The 23,720-nt window shown below is 43.0% G+C and overlaps 3 protein-coding genes and 1 long non-coding RNA gene across 5 annotated transcripts in view; 2 read left to right on the forward strand and 2 right to left on the reverse strand.

Moving 5' to 3' along the window:
• Positions 1-239: 239 nt before the first annotated feature.
• Positions 240-8,062, reverse strand: zbtb2b (zinc finger and BTB domain containing 2b). Of its 2 annotated transcripts, none has more exons than XM_077017733.1 (3): positions 7,542-8,062; positions 4,628-4,808; positions 240-4,215 (listed from the first exon to the last, which is right to left on the reverse strand). In XM_077017733.1, the coding sequence occupies exons 2-3, from the start codon at positions 4,798-4,800 to the stop codon at positions 2,769-2,771; spliced, it is 1,620 nt and encodes a 539-aa protein (XP_076873848.1). In that variant the 5' UTR covers positions 4,801-4,808; positions 7,542-8,062; the 3' UTR covers positions 240-2,768. The 2 variants fall into 2 exon arrangements, with proteins under 2 accessions (XP_076873848.1, XP_076873849.1); XM_077017734.1 differs by lacking the exon at positions 7,542-8,062 and adding an exon at positions 7,282-7,375.
• A 2,383-nt stretch (positions 8,063-10,445) lies between these two features.
• Positions 10,446-14,987, forward strand: dcph1 (damage control phosphatase 1). Its single transcript, XM_077017738.1, has 5 exons — positions 10,446-10,845; positions 11,744-11,849; positions 11,998-12,239; positions 12,404-12,545; positions 13,100-14,987. Exons 1-5 carry the CDS (start codon positions 10,793-10,795, stop codon positions 13,886-13,888), a joined length of 1,332 nt encoding a protein of 443 aa, XP_076873853.1. The 5' UTR covers positions 10,446-10,792; the 3' UTR covers positions 13,889-14,987.
• The window catches only part of esr1 (estrogen receptor 1), a 17,361-nt gene continuing 7,474 nt past the window's right edge, over positions 13,834-23,720 (forward strand). The window contains 4 exon segments of the mRNA XM_077017737.1: positions 13,834-13,959; positions 16,620-16,667; positions 17,294-17,722; positions 18,898-19,121. Coding sequence (XP_076873852.1) covers positions 16,654-16,667; positions 17,294-17,722; positions 18,898-19,121 — 667 coding nt within the window. The 5' untranslated portion in view covers positions 13,834-13,959; positions 16,620-16,653.
• LOC143523354 (uncharacterized) overlaps positions 22,861-23,720 on the reverse strand; it is a 3,582-nt gene continuing 2,722 nt past the window's right edge. The window contains exon 3 of the long non-coding RNA XR_013133318.1: positions 22,861-22,999. This is a non-coding gene — a long non-coding RNA (uncharacterized LOC143523354). The remainder of the gene's footprint in view (positions 23,000-23,720) is intronic.

Raw genomic sequence — 23,720 nt, forward strand, 5'->3', positions numbered from 1 at the left:
GAACTGATGACTTGGAATAAAATAGTTGATATATGTAGTTTAATGTGTTTTGGGAAGTGGATGTTAGTAAGAGTTATTATTCTATAGATTGACAAGCTATTTAACATATTTTAGTAAATATAAACCTTTTATAAGATACATATACTGACACTTAGTATTAACTGGTCTATATTGCATTATAAATCAAATCTATGACTCAACTCCCCACTGGATATGAATAATTGAATAGAGTAATTCAGTTTATTATTTGTTGAAAAATGTTTTATTGTTCATTATTCACAATCAGAATTCAAATTTTTTTCCCAGAGGCATTTGTTCACGTTCCTGAGGACCTGGACATCACAGTATACCTAAAGTCTGCCTTCGCTTTGGGGTTTGTGCGTGTGAGGAAGAACTCTCACTTCCTCCCTCACTGCTTCAGAAAGGACTTCAGAATGGAACAGTTTAACAGTTTGCATATGAACAGTCACTTAACAGTTACAAAGAAAAGCAAGACATGGCAGTCCAACACACGCACGTCAAACGGGAGCATCAAAGACCTCGGTCAGAAATGAGAAACAAAGAATGAAAATGAGGAGGAGTTCGTTAAAAAATCCCAGCCTTTGATTAACCATTCAGTAGTAATTTAAGTCACAATGCCCTCTAGATACAGGACCTGGGGGGAAAAACTAGTATTCCTGACTGCTCTTGTGATAAAACGTGATAGGCTGCTGAGAAAATAATACTTTGAAAGATTAAGATAAGTCAGATAGTTCTCTTCTGAAAACAAAACCACATAAACCCATTTTGTTTTTGTTCCCAAATCCAGCACAAGAAAATAACTTCGCTTGAAGATCTGCTCATCTTTGGGTACTGGTGACATTTAAAGGAGGTTCCAAGTCACTATTTAGCACTGAATAGCACACTCATTTAGCACTTACTCCACTGACAGTTTACAATCAGACAAATAAAGAAAGCTGCTCTTGGTTGTCTCACATTGCTTTAAATTCAGGTTTCATCAAGAGTAGTCAGGTCTCTAGATGGTTTCTTCAACAGTAACCAGGTCCCTAGAAGATTTCAGCAAGAGTAGTCAGGTCCCTAGAAGATTTCAGTGCTTTGACAGCAGTGGCAAAGTGTCACCAGCAATCGAACTGAATAATGAATAAACAGTAAATAACAACAGATTGCAAAATTAAAGTCAGACCAACATATCAACAGAAAGACTACATGCAGAGACAACAAATGTTCATAAACTTGTGCTACACTAAAATTGATTATAGTCTACGCTGGATGCATTTTGCAATATACAACATTTGCAATATAAAATATTCTTTGTAAATATAGTACTGTGTATAAAATTAGAAAAGTTCATATCAAACTCAAAAATAAGGGCTTTAAAAACATTTTCAAGCAAATCATTGGATTGGCAAATAAAGACTGACATTGCTATCTACAGTAAAATCTTCAAGCTGTGATATTTACATGTGTAGGGTCCCCCAGAGCATCTTCAAAGAACATACGCATTGTAACAGGTTAAAACAGGATGGCGATTAAAAACAAAACTGCACAACTGTAAACATTTATTAACACCAGTTGCAGGACTTGAGCCAGTTCGGAGAGGCCGTGGTGGCACCTCTGTTGTTAGGAATGTCTAAAGGTCAATAACATAAAACTATAGGACATCCTGCACATTTTTCTGTGGTTAAGTTACAAGCAATGGCTAAATTAAATACATCCATGGTGTGTTGGCACAAAAAAAGAAAACAAAAAAACAAAATAATCATGAAACTATTAGTAATAAACTGGCATTCAGGTAACAGATTAGCATTCAAGTAGTAAAATCATTGCAGTGACTAGTCATAAAAACTTGATTAAGCTTTAGCTTCAAACGGGATCTTCTTTATGAAGTTTTCTGCTAATGGAAAGGACTTCATGAGACTACTTGAACAATTAAGCAAAACTTCTTCGAGTATTACTTATAACTAAGACTTAGACTACTGGATTTTCAACCACAATAAATGAATGTTTGACTTATATCAAAGCGACAGAAGCAAGCCTTAAATGTTTTGTTTTTGTATTTTTTACATCAGTTCATCCATGTTAAGGTAATCCAGTATGATACTTCTGCCCAAAAGGGTTAAAACAAGCACCACACATAGCTGCCCAAGAGACAAGACACCGGGTGTTACCAAAAAGCCTAAATAAAAACACTATGGGTAACAGACTTTGCCAAGTGAAAATGATGAAATAGTAAGTAAACAGAACATAGAAAAGGTTGTACTGTAATGGCCATTTTTTCAGAGTCATGAATGTTTAGGTGATTTAAGGTTTTTGTGCCATCACAGATTTATCCAATCACATGAGAACTAGCCCAGACCAGCCCTCATCTTTAATCTGATCAGATTTACCCACCCAATAATGGAATTACACATTATGGTTAGACTACCATTCACAGCAGATGTGAAATTATTGCGATTGATGTCTTCTTCCTGTTGGCAGTTACAAAGAGGAAAAGCTTAAACCACAGCTTACAACATGTGAATGACTTGACTTAACCACTCAAATTCAGAAAAGCAATAAGATATAAGTGTAGTATAATAAAGATATTTCAATTTCCTGTTTTTGCTTTTTAAGAGCATACAATGCTAAAAGCATCAAATTCAGTGGAAAAAGAGGTCCCAACATGCACATTACGCATTTTTTTCATATATACCATTAGCTTCATCAGAATCACCTCAGAAAATTGACACACAAAGGAAAAGGGGAAACATTTATTAGACACAATAAGATCATTCTACCAAAACCTCCTCAGTTTCGATGGCCGTTACTAATGGTCCACCGCTGGACGAATCGGAACCCTCGTCTTTGGCCACTTTATCGCTATTCAACCCACTGAGCCCCATTCCCAAGATGCTGCCCTCCGAGAGCGGCCCCTGGTTGAAGCACAGGTGCTTGATGACCTCGTTGGGGTTGGAGAAGGTCATTTCACACACGTTGCACTTGTAGGGTCTTCCGGAGGAGCCGAGGAACAGCGCCTCCATCTGGCTGGAGTCGTCAGCCGCGCACAGCTCCATGCTCTGCCGGTCCACCATGGTGTAGGCGGAGTCTGCGCCCTGGCTCAGGCAGACGTGTCGGGCCGCCTGATTGGCCCGGCAGAAGCTCTTCCCGCAGGCGCTGCACCGGTACGGCTTGCCCGTGTGGATGTACATGTGCTCTCGCCAGTGGCTCTTCTGGATGAACTTGCGACCGCAGGTAGAGCACTCGTACTTCCTCCTCTTCACCTCGCGCTCCACGTCGGCCGCGCCCTCCAGGTTGTCGATGTCGGCGATGTCCGACGGGGGAGGCGTGTCCGCCTGGGGCTGCGACGCGTACAAACCGGCGGCCGCCGCCATCGCGACGGGGACCGAGCCTCCCGTCTCGCCTCGCGGGGACACTTTCGGGCCGGAGAGAGGCTGCTCGCCGTCGCTGAGCACGTCCACCGTGATGGGGGTGGCGGCCGCCGCCCCGACGCCTGTGAGAACTTCCTCTACGTCGGGTGTAGCAGCACCTCCAGGCAACAAGGGGGAGGCCGCACCTCCAGACTCCACCAATAGAGGGGGCACGGCCTGAGCGTGCCAGAGGAGGTGTTCCCTCAGAGCCGCTCGCTGGTTGAAGCGACTCCCACAGAAATGGCAGGTGTAGTGCTTTCTGAAGGAGGAGCTTCTTTTCATGATACTTGGCTTCACGTGAAGAATGGTGTTGCTATTGCCGCTGGCTGAAGCCGAGGGGGTGTCGGTGGCCGACATATCTGCGTCCGACCCTTCCCGCCCAAACAGACCGCTGCTCGTAGACGCCTCCACGTCCGGCTCCGGCTGAAGTCTGGACCCAGACGTCGTCTGTGAGAAACACGCGTTTGTTGTAGCGCTTTTCCCATCGAGCATGCCTGGGTTTTCAGAGTCAATGGGTGAGGACTGCCTCCTGGCAGAGAGACGGCTGGCCAGCGCCCCCTGTTGGTCCGAAATCTGAATGCCATAGAGGGAGGTGGAAAGACGAATGCTGGGCTCAGGATGAGAGAACGCCGACTGGCTAGCTAGACTAGCCTCCTGTATGAGGGGATAGGCGTGCAGGAACTTCACGCCCTGTTCTAGCCGTGCGGGATCTATTAGCTGTGGTGCCAGTTTGCCAGTGTACATCAGGTTGAGGAGGTAGCTGAAGATATCAGGCTGGATGTCAGCAGGCTTCAAACGAACACAGTCGCTGGAGAAGACAACACACAAAGTCGCTGGAGAAACCAACACACATACTATACAACAAACAAACATTCTTATATCAAGGAACTTATAACTGAATAATGCCTCAAGGCATAGCCATGACAACAAACGCATGATGGAGGTTTGTTGATATAGAAGAATGGGAGGATAGAAAGTTAGCTAAATAAATTTTGCCATTTTTGTATCATTCAACTATAAGAAGCCACACAAAGCATGTTTTTTTAATGCTGGTGTAGCTATGGTATACTTGCAATAACACCCACCAAAGGATGCCAGTTTTAGAAAAGTCACCCCTGTGTTTTTTCCTTTTTTTTTGTAATGGTGCTGCTTACACTAAACCCATGCTACAAAATAACACGTTTTAGTAATAAATGGTGTGATTCTGTGTGTTCTGTTACCTGTCCTGGTGAATAAATAACATTCTAAAGTAGTTGGAGAAGGCAGCCAACACCGCCTTGTGTGCTTTAAAAAAGACGTCACCAATGGCGACTGTGCAGTCACACAGGAAGCCGAACTCCCTCTGTGCGTTGAGCTGCTGCAGGAGGATAAGACCATGGTTGGCCAGCTCCATGCTTCCACCTACACAGAGGGGGGCAGAGATGACAGTCAACTTCCTGTCTGCTGCAGACCACAATGAACTACGAGACCAAAAAAACAAAAAACACCACCGAGCCTCAGAGAAGGCCTTCTGAACACAAACACACACACACACACACACACACACACACAAATAGTGGCTATGTAGACACAACAAATATATTCAAAAACAAAACAAAACCCCCAACTTATTAAGCTAAACAGTGACCTGCGTATGTAATGCCGTGAAAGCATGTAATATTTTTTATATCTTGATCTTTTTTTTTCTTAAACGGCAGATTCGACTGCGAACCGTTTTTGTGCACGGCCAAGACGACGGTAAGAGAGCCTCGCATTGATCCAGGCGAGCTGGGGCCGTGCTGAGATAGCTGTGTGTGTGTGTCAGGATGTTTGCTCTGCACGGGAAAACTGGATGGAGCGGGTGGTTTTCATATTGACCCACGAACTGAAGCAGCCGGAACTCTCCCCGACCAGTTTTCTCGAGGGAATACAAGCCGATATGGGGGGGGGGGGGCGCTAGGGAGGAGCGAGGGTCGCCGCTCTCACCGGGTTATATTTAGACCTGGGCTATTTTTTTTAATTCTATGCTGTTGTCGTGACTGAAATAAAAAAAACAGAAAAGAGGATAAAACAGTTCAAATGTTTCATGCTTTCTGGGCTTTCAATATGCAATTCCCACCATTTTTTTTCCAGCTTCTTGGAATTACTCAAATCTAATGGACCATAGGCTTATCCCATCAAAAAAACACCATGAGAAAGGGAAGGCTGGGGAAACCTTTACCAGTGCATGAACGCCCGGCAGGGTACTGGTTGTGCAGCATTGCTGTGGACCGCCCATGGCTGCTGCTCAAACCTGAATCCTGTCTGTTGGGAGCACTGACGCAGTACTGACTGGGTGTGCCCTGTGGGGGGTGGGGGGGCGTGTGTGTGTGTGTGTGTGTGTGTGTGTGTGTGTGTGTGTGTGTGTGTGTGGGAGCTGGTGATAGCTCCAGCTCCGGGGCATCCATCTTTTTTAGTCCTAGAATTTGATCTCAGGTCAATCTGCAGAAGCAGAAGACACGGGTCAGTCTATTCTAAACCTCTGGTGCATTTCCGTTAGTTCCTCAGTCCAGCTCTCCATACGGAGCAATTTCATGGTAGACCTCGTGTATTAATACATTTCAGGTTTACAATGATCCCCTTCTCATTCCTCCTCCAGAGAACAACCTAATCTAAACAATGTTCAAGCTACGGATCGCAGTTTGAAGCCCGTGTCTTCTGTTGCTTTTAGTTTAACCAGTATTCCCTCCAACTATTAGTCACTGACACATTAAACAATTAAAATACAGTCCCTCTGCTTGCATAATATAACAAAGTCACCTTCAGAAGTGACATATAGGGCGCCTACAGTCTATTACCACCACCTGTAAAGTAACATACTCACATCAAACACATCAAACTAACACGACATGCAAAAAGGTCGAGGATTTAAACATTTTTTTTGCACATGGCACATACAACCAATCACACTAACTTCCTTTCATTACACAATGGAAAATGTAGTTAGCTTGCAACTGGCATTATAAACACAGAGTGGCTGGACATAACCAGCTACAGGCCACTCCTGGCTGCTACTTCAACCAAGCATTATATCTCAATGCACAGGTCAATACCTGACCTCTGGTCACTGAACCCTGCTCCCCTCTATCAAGCATTTGACTTGTGAGGTCAAACACCTAATCTGAGATAAGGATGAGCCTTCACTGGCCACGAGATCTGGCCTTGCTGTTCTCTCTGTGCCCAGCCCCTAAAGGTCAACACACATGTGTAGCCTCTGTGCGTCACGTGATCAGCATTATGCATGATATCCCCCCTAAAAACTCAATTTTTCTATCATTTATTTCCATTGAAGAGTGGAAACCCTGCAACATAGCAGGTTACGTTTGCTAATGTGTACCTACAGGGCGATATCTTTGAGAGACAATATGTCTAACGGGTTGATGTTTGAATATAAACACACCATACAAACAAGCAGCTTTCTGCGGTTCTCAAGAACGCTGTCTTTTGATTTGAACATTAACATAACTGTAAACTCTTTAAAAGGCGCGTTTTCAAACCTTTAAACGATTACATTACGTATCTGTGGGCGCCGGGCTTGATTAATTTAAGTACCGCGATCTAATTTCACTGCGATTAAAAGCGAGCGTCACGGCGACGGTACGCGCGAACCGCCCCTGCGCTCGCGTTTTGAGTTGGCCCCGCCCCTAACGCAGACACGTGGAGCGGACACGGCTCGCGCGCACGTCTCGCGCACACAGCTCGCGCACACTTAGACCACTTCCGCACTGTGTGTGTTTTTTTTCTCTCCCAACAAACAGAAAATAAGCCGAGAGAAGCGAAACGTGAACGACTAGTACGGTTTACGCGCGCTCTGTTATTCCTCCAACGGCGCCTCTAAAAAAAGAAATATACGTACCGTGTCCTAATTTAAAATTGTTACAGAAGTCCCCCACAAACGGCGAGAAAACCGCGCGAGGCGCCGCGAGCGCCGAGAACGACGTGAAGTGAAAATAAACGGAGCCTCGTGATCCGGTCACACACACACACACACGGGGAAGGGGGGGGGTCACCCAATAAAATGATCAAACTTCAAACTAATCGATATATAGAAACCATCATTATATACGTCTAGATAGGCAAGAAAAGCACGATTAAAAAAAACCCAAACACCCGTACCTTTCCGAGCGAGGAGCTCGGCGTGTTGTCGGTCGTTACCGGGGACTCGTCCGTCGGGCTCGCAGCTGCTCTGCTCCTCCTGAACGCAGCATCGGCGGCGACGCTTGTCGGTGTGTTCCGGTCGGGTTACGTTACAATCACATGACCGTGTAAAGGACTTAAAAAACAGCGGTTGTAAAAAAAAAACCCTCACTTCCCGGGATGCCAAAACAAACAGTCTCGGCGGTTACGCGCCGCCAAATGACTCACGCCACACGCGGCGGTGTCGTTCGCCACGTTCACAGCGCGACCGGCTTGGTTTATTCTACTGATCATTTAGATCTTCCGTTGGGTCACGTTAAACGCACCGAGAGGGGTCACCCGAGGGGAGGCCGCCCTCCTCCTCCTCCCTGGCGCTTAAAAACACAGATAAGGTCGCGTCGTGAGAGAGGGGAGCAGCATTTGCATGTCGGTTGACGTGGTTTATTATCGGCGCCTCCAGCATGCTCGGAGGAGCGAGACTAACGTTGATCCGGCCCGGTTCCGCTTGACCCACCACCGCGCGGTGCTGACGGGAGAGTGAGAATAAAAACGTCCTTTAATGTCCTGTACTTCTGTATGTTTTGATTTTGTGTTGTATGTTGTTGAAATGCGAGTCCCGTGTTGTATTGCTCGCTAGCACAATAGAATATTTGTTTGTTTTTGGTAATAATTGTAACCCCATTATTTCACAATATTTAAAGATTTATATTATTGCCAATTTCTTGGGGGAAATGTTATCAACATTAATGTTTTACCTCCATACAACTATCTAATTCGTTTGTAAGTAAATAATTTTTAACTTAATCAAAAATTTAATCAAATTAATTAATTTTTAACTTAATCAAAAAATCTCCTTGGTTTGAAGGGGAAAAAAATCAACCACCAAGAATCAGCTTCAAAACACGAACTAAAGCTAGGGGAAAGGCAGCACCTTGCCTGATCTGCACTTTTATTCTATTGGGCAGCCCAAATAAAATGCATTATTTGTTAGGTACACATACGTTAAGGATGCACAACGGACAGATATTGAAGGAATGTTCAGTTACCCCCAAAACTTATATAAAATCAGAGCAGTCTACTATAGTGGGTAATACAGTTTAAAACATTTTGGAAGTTTGGAAGGACAAAGATGTTATGTGTATTTATGTATTTCTCCCTAATTATGTTATAAGTCTTGTCTACCGTCTATTGGTGCCACAATTTATAGGATAGAAACCCTGTGGTAAAACACATTTTAAACAATAATGGAAGAACCTGCATTTGTGGTGAATTACAAACCTAATTTGGAATGGGGGGGGGGGGGGGGGGTAAGATTTTTTTTACAGATGTTCATAGATGTAACATTTTCTCAATCGTCATATACTAAAGAAACTTCAAACTTTAAATTTAAATTCATGATTGTATGTATTCATGTGTAATGCAATACATGTAACAGAGTCTTTTGGCAACATTTTGGACTCTTGTACAGATCAACTACAACTCATCTAGTCTTCATCTAAATTGTGCCCATTGTTCTGTCAATCACTATTGTTGTTGTTTGGCTTTGCCCACTTTTTGTGATTTTTTTCACACCAAAAAAAATCCTATCAAATGTCAGAAAACCAAGATATAAAGAAGTGTTAATGTCTTAAGCCTGTATGAACTCGAAGTGGTTTGCAACAGCAACTGGGTTTTTCCCCAAACTGAATATACAGTTAAACTGTATATTTAAAAAAGAAACCTGAACCAGTCCATGCAGTACACTTGTATCCTCAAGATCTTCTGTTGCAGGAACTGAATCTAAGTTAAATGTATGCCACAATACCCAGGAAATATCAAAGAAACTGTATGCACACATACCCCAAAGAATGGAAAAGATGTTCACAACATTGACAGAGATCTGTCAAACTTTGAAACGTTTTATTCCCTTATTTAATGATGAAAGGTAATAAACGAAGGAAGATAATAAATATAGGTGATGCTAGAACAAACGTTATACTTTATTGTTATGGATCACATACTGAAAACAGCAGTTTGAACAGAATCCAGTTCGGAGAGTGGAAATTGAGCATGAGGATGAGGATAAGTGAGTGGGAACAGAACTGTATAATCAATGATCTCATATTTTGGCAGCCACTCCGTACAGTTACTGCGTGTAACAAATTGCAGCATAAATAAGCTTTTGTCTCTTAGAGCAGTTCAAGATTTGTGCAAACTGAGTTGGGGATTCAATATCTATTGGCAGCATCCAGTCAGTACTGGCATGACGATTTGCAGGTGCAGAGACCTTGAAAGAAAAAACACTTCATAGTGATGTGATGGGTTTTCTGCTACATGGCTGGTAGCTAACCAACCAAATATGTCCTTCCTTGTACTGGTTCGTTAGCTAGCTAGCTAATTTGAGGCGACATGCCCGTTTTATTGTGCACTTACAAAATATAATGTTGTTTCCGTGTTCAATTTATATCACACACGCACTAATTGCATTTGACGTTAACCTAGCTAACATTACCCAAATAGCCAAGTCCAATAGATGGCCAGCCAGTTGTTTATTGAGATTAATATAAAACTAAACATCAAAAGCTGGTTAAAGTTGTATTCTTGTGATGTGATATGTCTTTAATACTGGCTATATAGATGGAAGAGTGAAAACAGCCAGTTCATATAACATTAACATTACTGAACTTACGTGGCAAACCCTGCTCACTAAATGTATCAACACACTCCTTATAAGTTAAACGTGTTTTTGTTCTTATGACCACAGTATGAACAAGCTGAATGTGTATTATTAAACAGTTTCCTGCAGCGTGAGTGTGTGAATATTCTTGATAAATTGTAAAATGAAACGCTGAGAAATGAGGACGCATGGCCTTCCAACACACGGCCACAAGGGGATAGTGTTGACCAGGGTGGGGAAGGACACGTCCGGCCGGAGACGTCTGGACATCGCCCTGCACAACTTAGTACCAAACCCCAATTTAAAATACACAGGTTACACAATGAAGGGTTTGAATAACTAACTCTGCAGGATTGATACTCCAGAACACGATTTGGACATTATATTGGGCTTTTTAGTGACTCAAATTAATCGGTGGTAACGTGTGGTGCCTTTTTATTCCCAATTTCTTTATATGTGCATCACCTGACGAGTCTGATAAGCGCAGACGTGCCACTCGTGTTATTGTATTTCCTAACCGGTTTAATTAAAGTTTTCTATTGGAAATCAACACAATTCTTTCCTGTTTGCAAAAATGGAGGCAACTCAACCGAAGCCCCCACAGTCGCTGTCAGCTATATTTGAAGGGTATGTGAACTACCTAGGTTGTGTATACGAGTATGTGTACTCTATCCTTTTTATAGCTGTATACTTCTTATTTGGATAGACTGTATTTGGCTAGCTAACTAGCATTTGGTCACCGTTAAAGAGAAGCCAAGTGGGAGTTGTGTGGTGTTAGCTAGCATCTACTTAGCTAACGGCTAACCTCCCAGTTTAGTGTGACGTAATTCCCTGTAATGTTGTTAGCAACATGCTAACGCTAGCTAGCTGCACAACTCCTTTAATTTAACGTTACATGTTGCTCTGCTGTTGCTTTTTTATCCTGGCAGTATCGATGCTAGGCTGTGGGTCTAGCTAAATAAATGAATGTGGGTTATACTAGCTGGTACTATCCAGTAAGTAATCTATCGACAGTCTAAATTTAACATTCAAATGTAGTATAGGTTTATTTAATATAGATTTATTAGGAAGCTTATCGTAGTGTCAAACTCTTCTTAAATGAGAGAGATGCTTCAGTAGGTTATAGTCCTTATCTATAGTCTAAATACTGTCTAAAGTATTTAAATACTATCTAAAGTATTTAAATACTATCTAGAGTATCTAAATACTATTCGTTAGGTTGTTTGGGAGGAACCCCAGCCCTGGTTATCTACGTCCATGCAGATACAATTTACCTAGGTCAGTTAGCTCACTTGTCTTGTTTCCCACAACAATGTAACAGAAAGGTCATTGATCTTTGAGTAACTCTCAAGCCATCTCTATTTTAAGGTTATCGTTTTGGGGAGCGGACCTGTACTCTTCTAACGTTATTTTAAGTTCACATGTCCATCAATTTAGTTCTCTAAATATGGCTTTTTAGATATCCATCGTTCTCCAATCTGCAGGAATCCCTTCCAATAATGTCTTGTCTTTTTCTCTTCCCAAGATCTTTTGCATATCTGACGGTGAGAGACAGAATGCCCTTGATCCTGACAAAAGTCATAGATACGCTTCATCGAAATAAGAGCAAATTCTTCGATGAACACGGGGAGGTAAAACAAAAGCTTGAGCGCATGTTTGGTATGAAGTAGCTGATCTGTAACCTTTCCAGGGGGAGACTCGTATTTGTGATTCATTTTAGTATTTACATTACCACCTTTTAATATAGAATTACGTGACCGTTCACTTGTGCGTAAACAGGTGGGAGTTGAAGCGGAGAAAAGGGCCATCTCCTTCCTGTCCAAACTGAGGAATGAGCTGCAGACAGACAAGCCCGTGTTGCCTCTGACCGATGGAGCTGAGGACGTCGATCACTGGAACCAGTACATGCAGAGACAGCAGGGCTTGATGGAGGACCAGCAGCCAGTGAGCTGGTTCAAGTCCCCTTGGCTCTACATGGAGTGCTACATGTACAGGAGGATCCAGGAGGCCTTGTGGCTGAGGTAAAATGAACCTCATTAGACCGTCATAGAAATCAGGCACGCTCCTTTAATCTGTAAGAGGGGTATGGAAATTAATCTATGTAACATTAATGTATGTAAACGTGTACCCAGAACAGCTCCATTTATGAAATTCTGTTTCTTTTTGTGTTTGCCCGTCACAAAAGCCCACCGGTTGCTGACTTTGACGTGTTTAAAGAAAGCAAGACGAAAAGCTTTTTTGAGTCCCAGCAAGCCACAAAATCTCTCTGTATGTACCTCAAGTCAAATAAGAAACCGCTCACTGAACAGTTTCTCACGTTTCTGCAGGTTAGTATGTATGGGCACTTGCAATCCTTAAAAGCATTTAAATTTGAACTAACCTGCTCTTATTCCAATTTATTGGCCTTCCACATAGTATATTTTTAAAATAGACTTCCATACTTCATTCAGTACTTCTGTGTCTGCCTCAGACCTTTTTTGAATTACTGTTTGGATATTTGAGTTATTGGCCTACATACATGGCCTCTTGTTAATGTTGATGCATAAATGGGTGTTCATGAGGTGATAGATTTATCAGGGAGGCATGCTTAAAAGATTTAAGAACGCAGCCAAAACTACACTACACTACAGCAATGAAAAGAAGAATAATTCCACATTTTCTGCACCACATCAAGTTATTTCATTAGTCTTGTCCTTTACGACTGGAATTTAAATAGACCAAGCAAGTTTATTTAGTTAGCATTTTTCATACTCCATGACAATTCAAAACATTTATTTGTTTTCCTTTTCTTGCCTGTTCAACACGCAACAGGTAAATTTCACCACTGTTGGAGTGTCTTTACTTTGCCGGTGATCAGGTGTGCTCTCGGATGTCCACACAGGTGTCTCTGTGGGGGAACAAGTGTGATTTATCTATCTCAGCTGGTCAGGACAACTTCCAGAAAACCAGCCCTATTGACACTCTGGAAGACCTGCAGCGTTTCATCCTGGTGGATAACTCTGCTGAGGTGTGGGCGGTCCTAATGGCTACACAGACGTCTGGAGGAACAGAGTCAAATGGAGCTAAGGTGGACATCATTCTAGACAATGCTGGTTTTGAACTCGTCACTGACCTGGTTCTTGCAGATTTTATAATTTCTGCTGGACTGGCCAAGGAAGTACGTTTCCATGGTAAGTCTATCCCATGGTTTGTATCTGATGTCAACAAGCAAGATTTCAACTGGACCGTAATGCAGACCATGGCGTCCAATCACAAGGAGACGTCGGCATGCGGCGTCCAGTGGAAGCGATACCTGAAGGAGGGGGTGTGGTCCTACCACGACCACCGCTTTTGGACTTTGCCCCATGCATTCTGGGACATGGCCACCGAGGCACCTGATCTGTACTCTTCTCTGCAGTCCTCCAGTCTGATCTTGTTCAAGGGTGACCTGAACTACCGCAAGCTGACCGGCGACAGGAACTGGGAGCACACAGTCCCGTTTGGCAGGGCCCTGATGGGTTTCCACCCCGCGCCACTGTGTAGCATCAGGACCCTGAAGGCCAATGTCCAGGTGGGCTTACAGCCAGGCCAGGCTGAGAAGCTCACTTCGCAGGACCCAGACTGGATGACCAGTGGCAAATATGCCGTCATACAGTTCTTCAGCCCACCAAAGGAACAGGGTTGTTCTTAGAGACCGCTTCCAGCGCAGAAATGGAAGAGGTACTAGTTAATACTGGAGAGCAGTCCCAGACCAAAAGAGAGGTGATGGGATTTTTATATTCTAACTTGCTCTATAAATTAATAAAATGGTTGCTTGGCTGCTGCTTGATTTTATTTGTTGCTCGTTCCAACTGTTATGATCAGAAGTGCACAATGCAGTGATTTAGTGCTGCAACTGGTACTTTTAAAAAAACAGTCAGACTAAATGTTCCTTAGAAGAGAGTGAATCCAAAGGCAAGCACTATTATTTTCATGTTTGTATTTTTGCCTAAAGTATGTCAAGAATAACCAACAAAAAAGGTAATAATTATCTGCAAAGTGTTTCTTGTAGATGAATCTGATTAAATTTTTTTTGTAGTCATCATGATCTTGGTTGTATTTAAATCGTGATCACTGCATTGTTCTCTTTGCAATGCACCTTCTAGGGTGGGTGGGTGGGTGTGTGTGTGTGTGTGTGTGTGTGTGTGTGTGTGTGTGTGTGTGTGTGTGTGTGTGTGTTGAGTGACATGCTGGTCTTACCGACATCTTAATTCTGAAGATAGTGGTGCTGAAGGTGTGTCGCTAGCTACTACTTTGTATTCATTGTTTTTGCACGATGAAAACCATCGTGCTTTAAATCACTCTTCAAGCAGAACCGTTTTTTTCCTCGGAAAATGCAGCAAAATATTCATGCATGTCAACAGAAGTGTTACTGCTTAGCCGCTTGCTGATTGGCTACGCAAAAGATGTTTATTGGGGTTTGGTGGAATGTTTTGACGGAATCCCCGTAGTCTGCAGCAAATTGAAGCACACGTGCTAAAATCAGACATACTTTTTATGTGAAATAACCTTCATGTGAAGAGATGCAGCTGCAATGCATGATGTTCAGGAAAGGTTTGTGCTGACAGGCAATTTTACAAACGGCCAGATCTTAATTACACAGGGATAAATGTTTACTGAATGTCTCACAATGCCTGGTATTACTTGCTATGTGCATAATTGACTAGCACAGGGTTGGAATTAAAACCCCTTAATAAATGTTGAGTGAACTTCTGTGTGTAAACAGGAGTGACTCACAACACTCCCTCGCATTCTTTGGTCTGTCTCTTTTTTTTTCTTCTTTTATTTGTACAGTCTAGAAAGAGAGGTTGCACACTTTTTTGTAAGCCCATGCACGGCTTGTGCTGGGGACGATGGCTGATTAATGGAAACAGGACTGTACACAGAGCGGATGCCTGCTGACCTTGTGTTCATTTCGTTAGCCTAAAGAAGTAAACATGAAAAGATGCCAAAATCCACATTTTTCTTATGCACCACATTGTTGGGAAGGACTTCAAAAATTTGAAAATTTAAATAAATCCCAACAGAGCCTTAAACCAGATCAGTGAGGGCAAATCTAATGTGCTTTTAGACCTCAGAGATGACACCTACAGTGTCTCGAGCCCTGACTGAATATGACCTTGTGTTAATAATTTTGGTTTTGAATGGTATCGAGTTGACACTTGTATTAAGGCTTTAGAATTTCTTTATATAAAAGTTTTTTTTATATTAATATTTTTTAAAGAGGAGGGTAATTCTTCCTCCAACATTTATGTTGCACATGATTATGTAGATGAAGGTCACATGAAACTGTATGGCTATGGGAAGCCGACAATATTGAATATTTATGCTCTTTTGTAATTTTTAGATGAGATTTTTGTTTACATAATAGAACTATTGTTTTGGTGGAAGTCCCTTATACTGCGGGATTATCCTGGGCCATATTGTAATGAATATGAATGAAGAGTCTCGATGGCTGAACACGCAAACACACCCGTCTCGTTTAATAGGACTAAACACACTTCCATGTATGTGAATTACTTCACGCGAATGAAAAGGCTTCAGGATCTGTGTGTGAATTCAAGAACGCAGTTTGCGCTGACTGAGTCAATGATTGAAAATTGTTGCATTGCATTGTTGTTGGTTTATTTTTCTTTTGTTTATCTAATGTTTTTATCAGTAATGTGAGGGCACCCAATTCAAACTCGATCAACCCAAATTATTTGTATAGCAAGATTGAGCTGGTGGATTACTTCAATGTCCCTCCCACTGTCTCTTATCATACATCCTGTATCATTTTAAGGACACTAATGTAATTTATTTAAATGTCCATAAATGAAGATTTCACTAGCGAAAGTCATTGAGATATGAGATTAATTTGCTTTATTCATGTCTTACATAGAAAAAATTAAGCTATTATGACTCGTCTACATATAAAGGAAAGTTAAGAGTTACTCATCCTAACGTATCTTAAAGCCCTTTCTAGTTTAACCGTCTCTGAATGAACTCCTACACAATTTCCATGTGAGCTGCTCATATGAAATTGAAATATGTCCTAGCAAAGATCATACAGCAACATGAAGGACTATATCTTCAACGCTGATCTCGGAAGCTCAGCCTCCAGCTCGCCTTTGTGGCCGATGATCAAATGGCAACGTTTTTGGTCCGCCTTATAATTTTTTTTTTAGATTGCATATTTAATCACCAGGACGCAGAATGTAATGTCATTTCTCGGGTGGAACGCTTTTGTCTCCTGACTCAGTCATCTGTTCAATTACCTGGCAGCTGAATGAAGTCCTGACCTCCTGCCTCCTGTTTACCTGGTTGTGCTGACCTGCTCTGGAGAGCTGCCATCGATATCGACAGAGACGTGTCTTTTAATTTGTTTACCTCCTTTTTTATAGGAGAGAGAGAGAGAGAGAGAGGCAGAAAGGAGAGATGCGTAGAGAAAGGTTAGAAGAGACACAGACACGTCTGTGTTACCAGCATGCTGCAGCCCACAACACACAGTTGATCATTTAACACATTTTCTGTGGACTTTTCTGCCTTGGTAAGTTTGATGATTGTTTTAATGTCTGTATGTTCAGTGAATCCACTTCTGTTGCTTCTCAGAGGCGTCTTACTAATGTCAGATTAACACTGAGTTGATTTTATGGTTGCACCTGCTGCCCTAGTTAGTTACACCGAATGTTCAGACAGTGAACGAGCAGACCAGACACCATGAACCACACGCTTGTGACTGCGGCTTGTGTTTGTAACCATTCAAGTCTGCAAACTCTGAGGACGGTAGGTCGTTTTTAGCAGGACCAAGAGATACAGAAGTAAAAAGATAGAGAAAGAAATTCACTTTTCCCCCCTTGTGAGAGTGTGCGGTGAAAGGCACGAGCATGACTTGAGTCGCTTCGCCAGGGGAGGGAGGAGCCGTAAAGAGGAAAGAAGGGGTGGAGGAGAAGAGGAGGAGGAGTGGGGGGGGGGAGACGAAAAAGAAACCCAAAAAACCCTCCCTCAATCACTGTGCGTGAGCAGCTGCTGCTTTAAGTCATGCTGGCCGTGCGTGTGTTTCCCCGGTGATGTCCAGTGGGCAGGCGCGTGGGGCGGCCGCAGGCAGCAGACAGCGGGGCAGGACCAGCAGACACGCCGCAGACCTGGAGGGGCATTCCAACGCTCTCCCTCCCCCCAAACTCTCGCCCATGTACCCAGAGGAGGAGCACGGCAGGGGGGGCGTCTCTGCCGTCGACTACCTCGACGGGGCTTACGACTACCCCAACCCCGCCCCGAGCTACAGCACCTCGGCCCCGGCCGGACCGGGCTACTTCTTGGCACCCTCCGACCCCCAGGCGCCCCCCTCGGAGGTGAGTCTGCAGCCCCTGGCCGGCGGATCAGCCGGTCCGCTGCTGTTTCTGCCATCGAGTCCCCAGCTGTCTTCGTACCTGGGCACCGGCGGAGGCCACCATGCTGCCCCACAGGTGCCCTGCTGCTTGGAGCCCGCGACCAGCTCCGTCTACAGGTCAGAACCGCTTGACGGCTCCGCACATGACAGCGAGCTGCAGCAAATGTCATTCACTTTGTGCTGATAGAAACCGAAAGCTGTTATTTGCAGGGGTGGGCAACTCGGACATGTGAAAAAGAAACCAGTGAATCAGGCTGTGCAGCCTGATAGTGCATGTGGATGGCAGTAATTAGTGGAATAAGAGTTTCCTCACACGTGGATTAGAGTGGATGGGTGCAGAGCTCTGCTCTGTGGTACCTTACACACAGCGGCACCAAACCCATAAAGCACTCTGACTCTGTGGGATGCGTTGTCCTTATTTGGGTGTACAATGGTCCGCTGCCTTGCAGGCTTCAATGTATTTGTCACTTTAGGCTCTTTTAAGAATTGGTTTTTAATATTTAATATGTAAGAATGTAGGTTAACCAGTCTCAAGTGGCTTCTAGTAAAGTAGCTTTGTGAAGTGATGTGATGTTAATCTGTCTAAACTTCACTAGAGTGAATGAATGAAGTAGTTTAGCTGGTGTAAATTTTGTGATGGTCTGCGAGAGCTCTGAGGAAATTTTGACTTTAAAACCTTGAGAAAAGAACAATATGTGAAAACAGGCGTGTGTGGGGTATATCACATCCTGTCTGAAGGAGAAGACAGAGAACAGATGCCTTATAATGAGAACATTTACTGCAGTGGATCAAATATGCTTAGACATTTACATCTAAAGATCTTGGGAGCCACAAAATCGAATTTATATTCACACAAAAAAATATTTAAATAAATTAACTACCGTTATCCTTTCTTTTTTCTTTTAGTGCATCATTGTTTTACATTTCACCATTACATATAATAAATTATATACAGTTAGAAAACAAAGCAGAGGGTAATCTGATAATTAACTGTGAAACACTGACATAATCATGTCACTGAATGTTACTGAACAACTTGGTGGACAAGAGAATTAAAAATAAAACAAATATTTACTGTCAGTAGAACAAGAGGTCAAAGACAGGGCCACACTCCTGTTTTATGTCACGTACAGCAGATTATTATGAAGACCCTGAAATTTTACTAAAGTAATTCAGTTTTAGTATATAACGTGTTTCTGTAGACAGTTTTCCAACCCTAACCTCTAAAACAGTCCATAAGTACAAAGATGCCAGTTTATGGCGTCTGGTTTTTGACATCTTTCTGACCACAGATCCAGTGTGCTAGCCAATCAGCACGCAGCTATGGCAGCACGGGAAGAGCTCTGCTGCGCCCCCGACAGGCAGGACATGTACACTGCGGCCGGAGCAGCAGGAACGTTTGCGCTGGCCAAAGACATGCGCTTCTGTGCGGTCTGCAGCGACTACGCCTCAGGATACCACTATGGAGTGTGGTCCTGTGAAGGCTGCAAGGCTTTCTTCAAGAGGAGTATACAAGGTAATACAACCATGGGCTCTCCTCTGGTTCTGTGGTAATCACTGTTGACACGGGTTAATCCATGCATGATTATATAAATTATATGATCATTTATGTCTTTTCATTATATATAAAACATCTTTATATATATATATATATATATATATATATAAAGATGTATATATATATATACACTACCGTTCAAAAGTTTGGGGTCACTTAGAAATGTTTTTATTTTTGAAAGAAAAGCAGTTTTTTTTTCAATTTAGCTAGTATTAAATGCATAAGAAATACACTCTATACATTATTAATGTGGTAAATGACTATTCTAGCTGTAAACGTTTTTAATCCAATATCTACATCAGGCCCGTAGCCAGCATTGTGATGGGGGGGGATCTTTTTCCCCCAAAAGTGGACTTCATTTGGCTCTCTACTCCAATGCCCCCTAAATACACGAGCACACTTCAAACCTTTTATTTTACACATATTTTATTCATTATAAGCAAGGTTGCCAACTTTTCAAAATCACTAGGACTGAGATTTGATTAGGGAGCTGGGGGGGGGTGTAAAACGTTGACGGGGGGCGGGGGGGTTATGTCTTATATGTTTCCTCTATGCTGCGCCTAATGGCCGGTTCACACTACACAATTTTAGGCTGGTTTTTCAGTCGCCGACAGTTTTTTGTAGATCACCAACAGAAACTGTGGTCGGAGGCAAATCGGCGATCACTCGGCGCTCGCTCAGTCGTGTAGTGTGAACTGCTGAAAGACGCTCGCCGAGTGGTCGCCAACTCATCGCGGACGACCGGCAGATATCTAGCATATTTAATATCTAGCATGTTTAATATCTAGCCCAGTGGGTGACTGAGAGTCTTCGGGAGCCCGCGTCGCCGATCAGCCATGTAGTGTGAAAGCCACAACAATTGAAAGACTCGCGATTACAGCACAACCAGTCATGTAGTGCGAACGGCACAAAAACCTGACGACTGAAAAGTCGTGTAGTGTGAACCTGGCTTAAAGCGATCGATCGCCAGTGGTTGGCGCCAGAGCGAACTAGTAACTCATTGTATCATAGATGTAGATCGGAGATAAATAAACTAAATTTTTTTTCAGTGTGAGAAATCGGATGTATGGCGTGTGAGCGTGTGAAAACGGTCAAATGCGCGTGTCTTACGCTCATTGTGTGAGAGTTGGCAACACTGTTATAAGTTTGTTGTGAGTCTGTTGTTGCTGTCCTTATTTGTTGTCCTTATTCATTCATTGAATAGCCCACCTATCTTGAGGGGCATGTGTGTACGGAGGGAGGGTGCGGGTGCGGGGGGGGGGGTCGAACGAACCCTTCGATCCCCCCTGGCTACGGGCCTGTACATAGATGTATGGAGACCCATTTCTAACAACCATCACTCCAGTGTTCTAATGGTACATTGTGTTTGCTAACTGTGTAAGGAGGCTATTGGATATTTAGAAAACCCTTGAAAACCCTTGTGCAAGTAGGTTAGTACAGCTGAAAACAGTTTTGCTGATTAGAGAAGCTATAAAACTGACCTTCCTTTAAGCTAGTTGAGAATCTGGAGCATTACAATTGTTGGTTCAATTAAACTCACAAAATGGCCAGAAAAAAACAACTTTCAATTGAAACTCGACAGTCTATTCTTGTTCTGAGAAATGAAGTCTATTCCATGCGAGACATTGCCAAGAAACTGAAGATTTCCTACAATGGTGTGTACTACTCCCTTCAGAGTAGAAGGAGAAGTGGAAGGCCCCGCTGCACAACTGAGCAAGAAGACAAGTACATTAGAGTCTCCAGTTTGAGAAATCGACGCCTCACAGGTCCTCAACTGGCAGCTTCATTAAATAGTACCCGCAAAACGCCAGTGTCAACGTCTACAGCAGGGGTAATCAATTAAATCTTTCCGCGGTCCATTTTTGGCAGATAGCTCAGACCTTAGGTCCGGGTCCGCGGTGGCGAACGAAAGTTGTTGAGCTGGGGTGGCGAACAAAAGTTGTTGAGCGGAGAGGGGGGGGTGGGTGGGATGGCAAACGAAAGGCGGGGGGGGGGGGGGGGGGGGGGGGTGGCGAACGAAAGTTGTTGAGCGGGAGGGGGGGGGGGGGAACGTAACACTCAAATGGGTGGTGAACGTAACACTCGTCTGAAAATAAATTCTCCGGTTTAAAATATAGTCTCCCGTCCGGATCCGGACCGCGGTCCGCCATTTGGTGATACCTGGTCTACAGTGAAGAGGCGACTCCGGGATGCTGGCCTTCAGGGCAGAGTGGCAAAGAAAAAGCCATATCTGGCTAATAAAAGAAAAAGATTAATATGGGCAAAAGAACACAGACATTGGACAGAGGAAGACTGGAAAAAAGTGTTATGGACAGATGAATCAAAGTTTGAGGTGTTTGGATCACACAGACGAACATTTGTGAGACGCAGAACAACTGAAAAGATGCTGGATGAGTGCCTGACACCATCTGTCAAACATGGTGGAGGTAATGTGATGGTCTGGGGTTGCTTTGGTGCTGGTAAAGTGGGAGATTTGTACAAGGTAAATGGGATTTTGAATAAGGAAGGCTATCACTCCATTTTGCAACACCATGCCATACCCTGTGGACAGCGCTTAATTGGAGCCAATTTCATCCTGCAACAGGACAATGACCCAAAGCACACCTCCAAATTATGCACAAACTATTTAGAGAAGAAAGAGGGCGGTGGTGTTTTATCGGTAATGGAGTGGCCAGCGCAGTCACCAGATCTCAACCCCATTGAGCTGTTGTGGGAGCAGCTTGACCGTATGGTACGAAAAAAGTGCCCATTAACCCAATCAAAATTGTGGGAGCGGCTTCTGGAAGCATGGGGTGAAATTTCTCCAGATTACCTCAGCAAATTAACAGCTAGAATGCCAAAGGTCTGCAATGCTGTAATTGCTGCTAAGGGAGCATTCTTTGACGAAAGCAAAGTTTAAAGTAGAAAATTATTAAAAAAAAAAAAAACATTATTTCTACCTTGTCAATGTCTGGACTCTATTTCTATTCATTTTGCAACTCATTTGATAAATAAAAGTATGAGATTTCAGGGAAAACACAAAATTGTCTAGGTGACCCCAAACTTTTGAACGGTAGTGTGTGTGTGTGTGTGTGTGTGTGTGTGTGTGTATATATATATATATATATATATATATATATATATATAAGATATAGAGACTGTTGCAGGGGGGAAAAAAATCTTCTTTGTGTTTGCACACACACACACACATACACACACAAACAAATTTTAAATGGTAAATCCTCAGACTGTAAATTCTAAGCTGGACATGCAATTTTTACATGCAGTATATACATTTACATTTACGGCATTTAGCAGACGCTCTTATCCAGAGCGACTTACAAAGTGCTTTGCTTCTGATCACAGAATACATCCTAGGTAATAGTACGGATAGGCCAGAATTCAAGACACCGTTAAGTCAGACTACTACTAAACTACAGGAGTCAATATCATTACCTAGTGTTTTGCAAGTTAGATGTTTGCCAAGAAGCACAAATAACCATAGACAGACATACAATTTAAGAACAACGGCAAGTGGTATCAGGTGAGTTAGTGCTCCGGTAAGAACTCAACAAACAGGTGGGTCTTCAGTCTACACTTGAAGATAGCAATAGACTCTGCAGTCCTAGCAGATAATGGAAGATTGTTCCACCATCTTGGAGCCAGGACGGAGAATAGTCTGGAGCTTTGTCCTCCATGAGACTTTAAGCATGGAGTTTCAAGTTGAGTCAAGCTTGAGGTTCTAAGTGTTCGCTGTACAGATCGGCTTTTTACCATGGACATCATGTAGGGAGGGGCCAGTCCATTTTTGGCTTTGTAAGCAAGCATCAAGGTTTTATATCTGATGAGTGCCGCTACTGGAAGCCAGTGAAGAGATTGAAGAATGTACTTTTTGTTATATTCATAATTTATTTTATTTGAATTTGCATTGATTATTGAAGATACATGACATTTTATATTTGATTTCATTGCTTTTGCTTGTGCAGACAGAGCAGCGTTTAAACAGATGAAGGAGAAACATGTGTTTGGTATTTTTGGGAGTTCCATCCATAACTTAACCTCCCTTACAACACAGAAAACCAAGACTAGGATGAACTAAATGGGAATTCTGCACGTTTTGCTCCTGAGTAAATACTAACTGTTTTGGTGACCTGCTCTTACTGTAAAGACGTATTACTTTATTCCATAATTTGCACTGCTTGTGTAACACCAGCTGTTAGTACAAAGAACCCAGATCTGAGCAGGGAGGGGAGTAGACCCATCATGTTACCATGACCAGGACTGCCATGGCAACCACTAAAGGATCATTTGGGGGGGGGGGGGGGGGGGGGGGGTTATCATATAATTTTATTAATATGTTGCTGCAATTTCATTCAGATATAATAGTAAAGGTGCTGGCGAACATGTTAAGAAAAATTATTTCTTAGAATATTTTGTCCAAATACAAGTGCAGCTTACCGGGGCATGTTTGGCTGGGGTGGTGGAGTCAGGGTGGAGGTTGGAGGCGTACCACCCCCACCTCATCCCCATCTTATTTATCAGCTCTGGTTGCGGTTGTGAGGAACAGGGGGCCATGTG

The sequence above is a fragment of the Brachyhypopomus gauderio genome, chromosome 9 (genome assembly GCF_052324685.1).
Source record: "Brachyhypopomus gauderio isolate BG-103 chromosome 9, BGAUD_0.2, whole genome shotgun sequence".
NCBI lineage: Eukaryota > Metazoa > Chordata > Actinopteri > Gymnotiformes > Hypopomidae > Brachyhypopomus > Brachyhypopomus gauderio.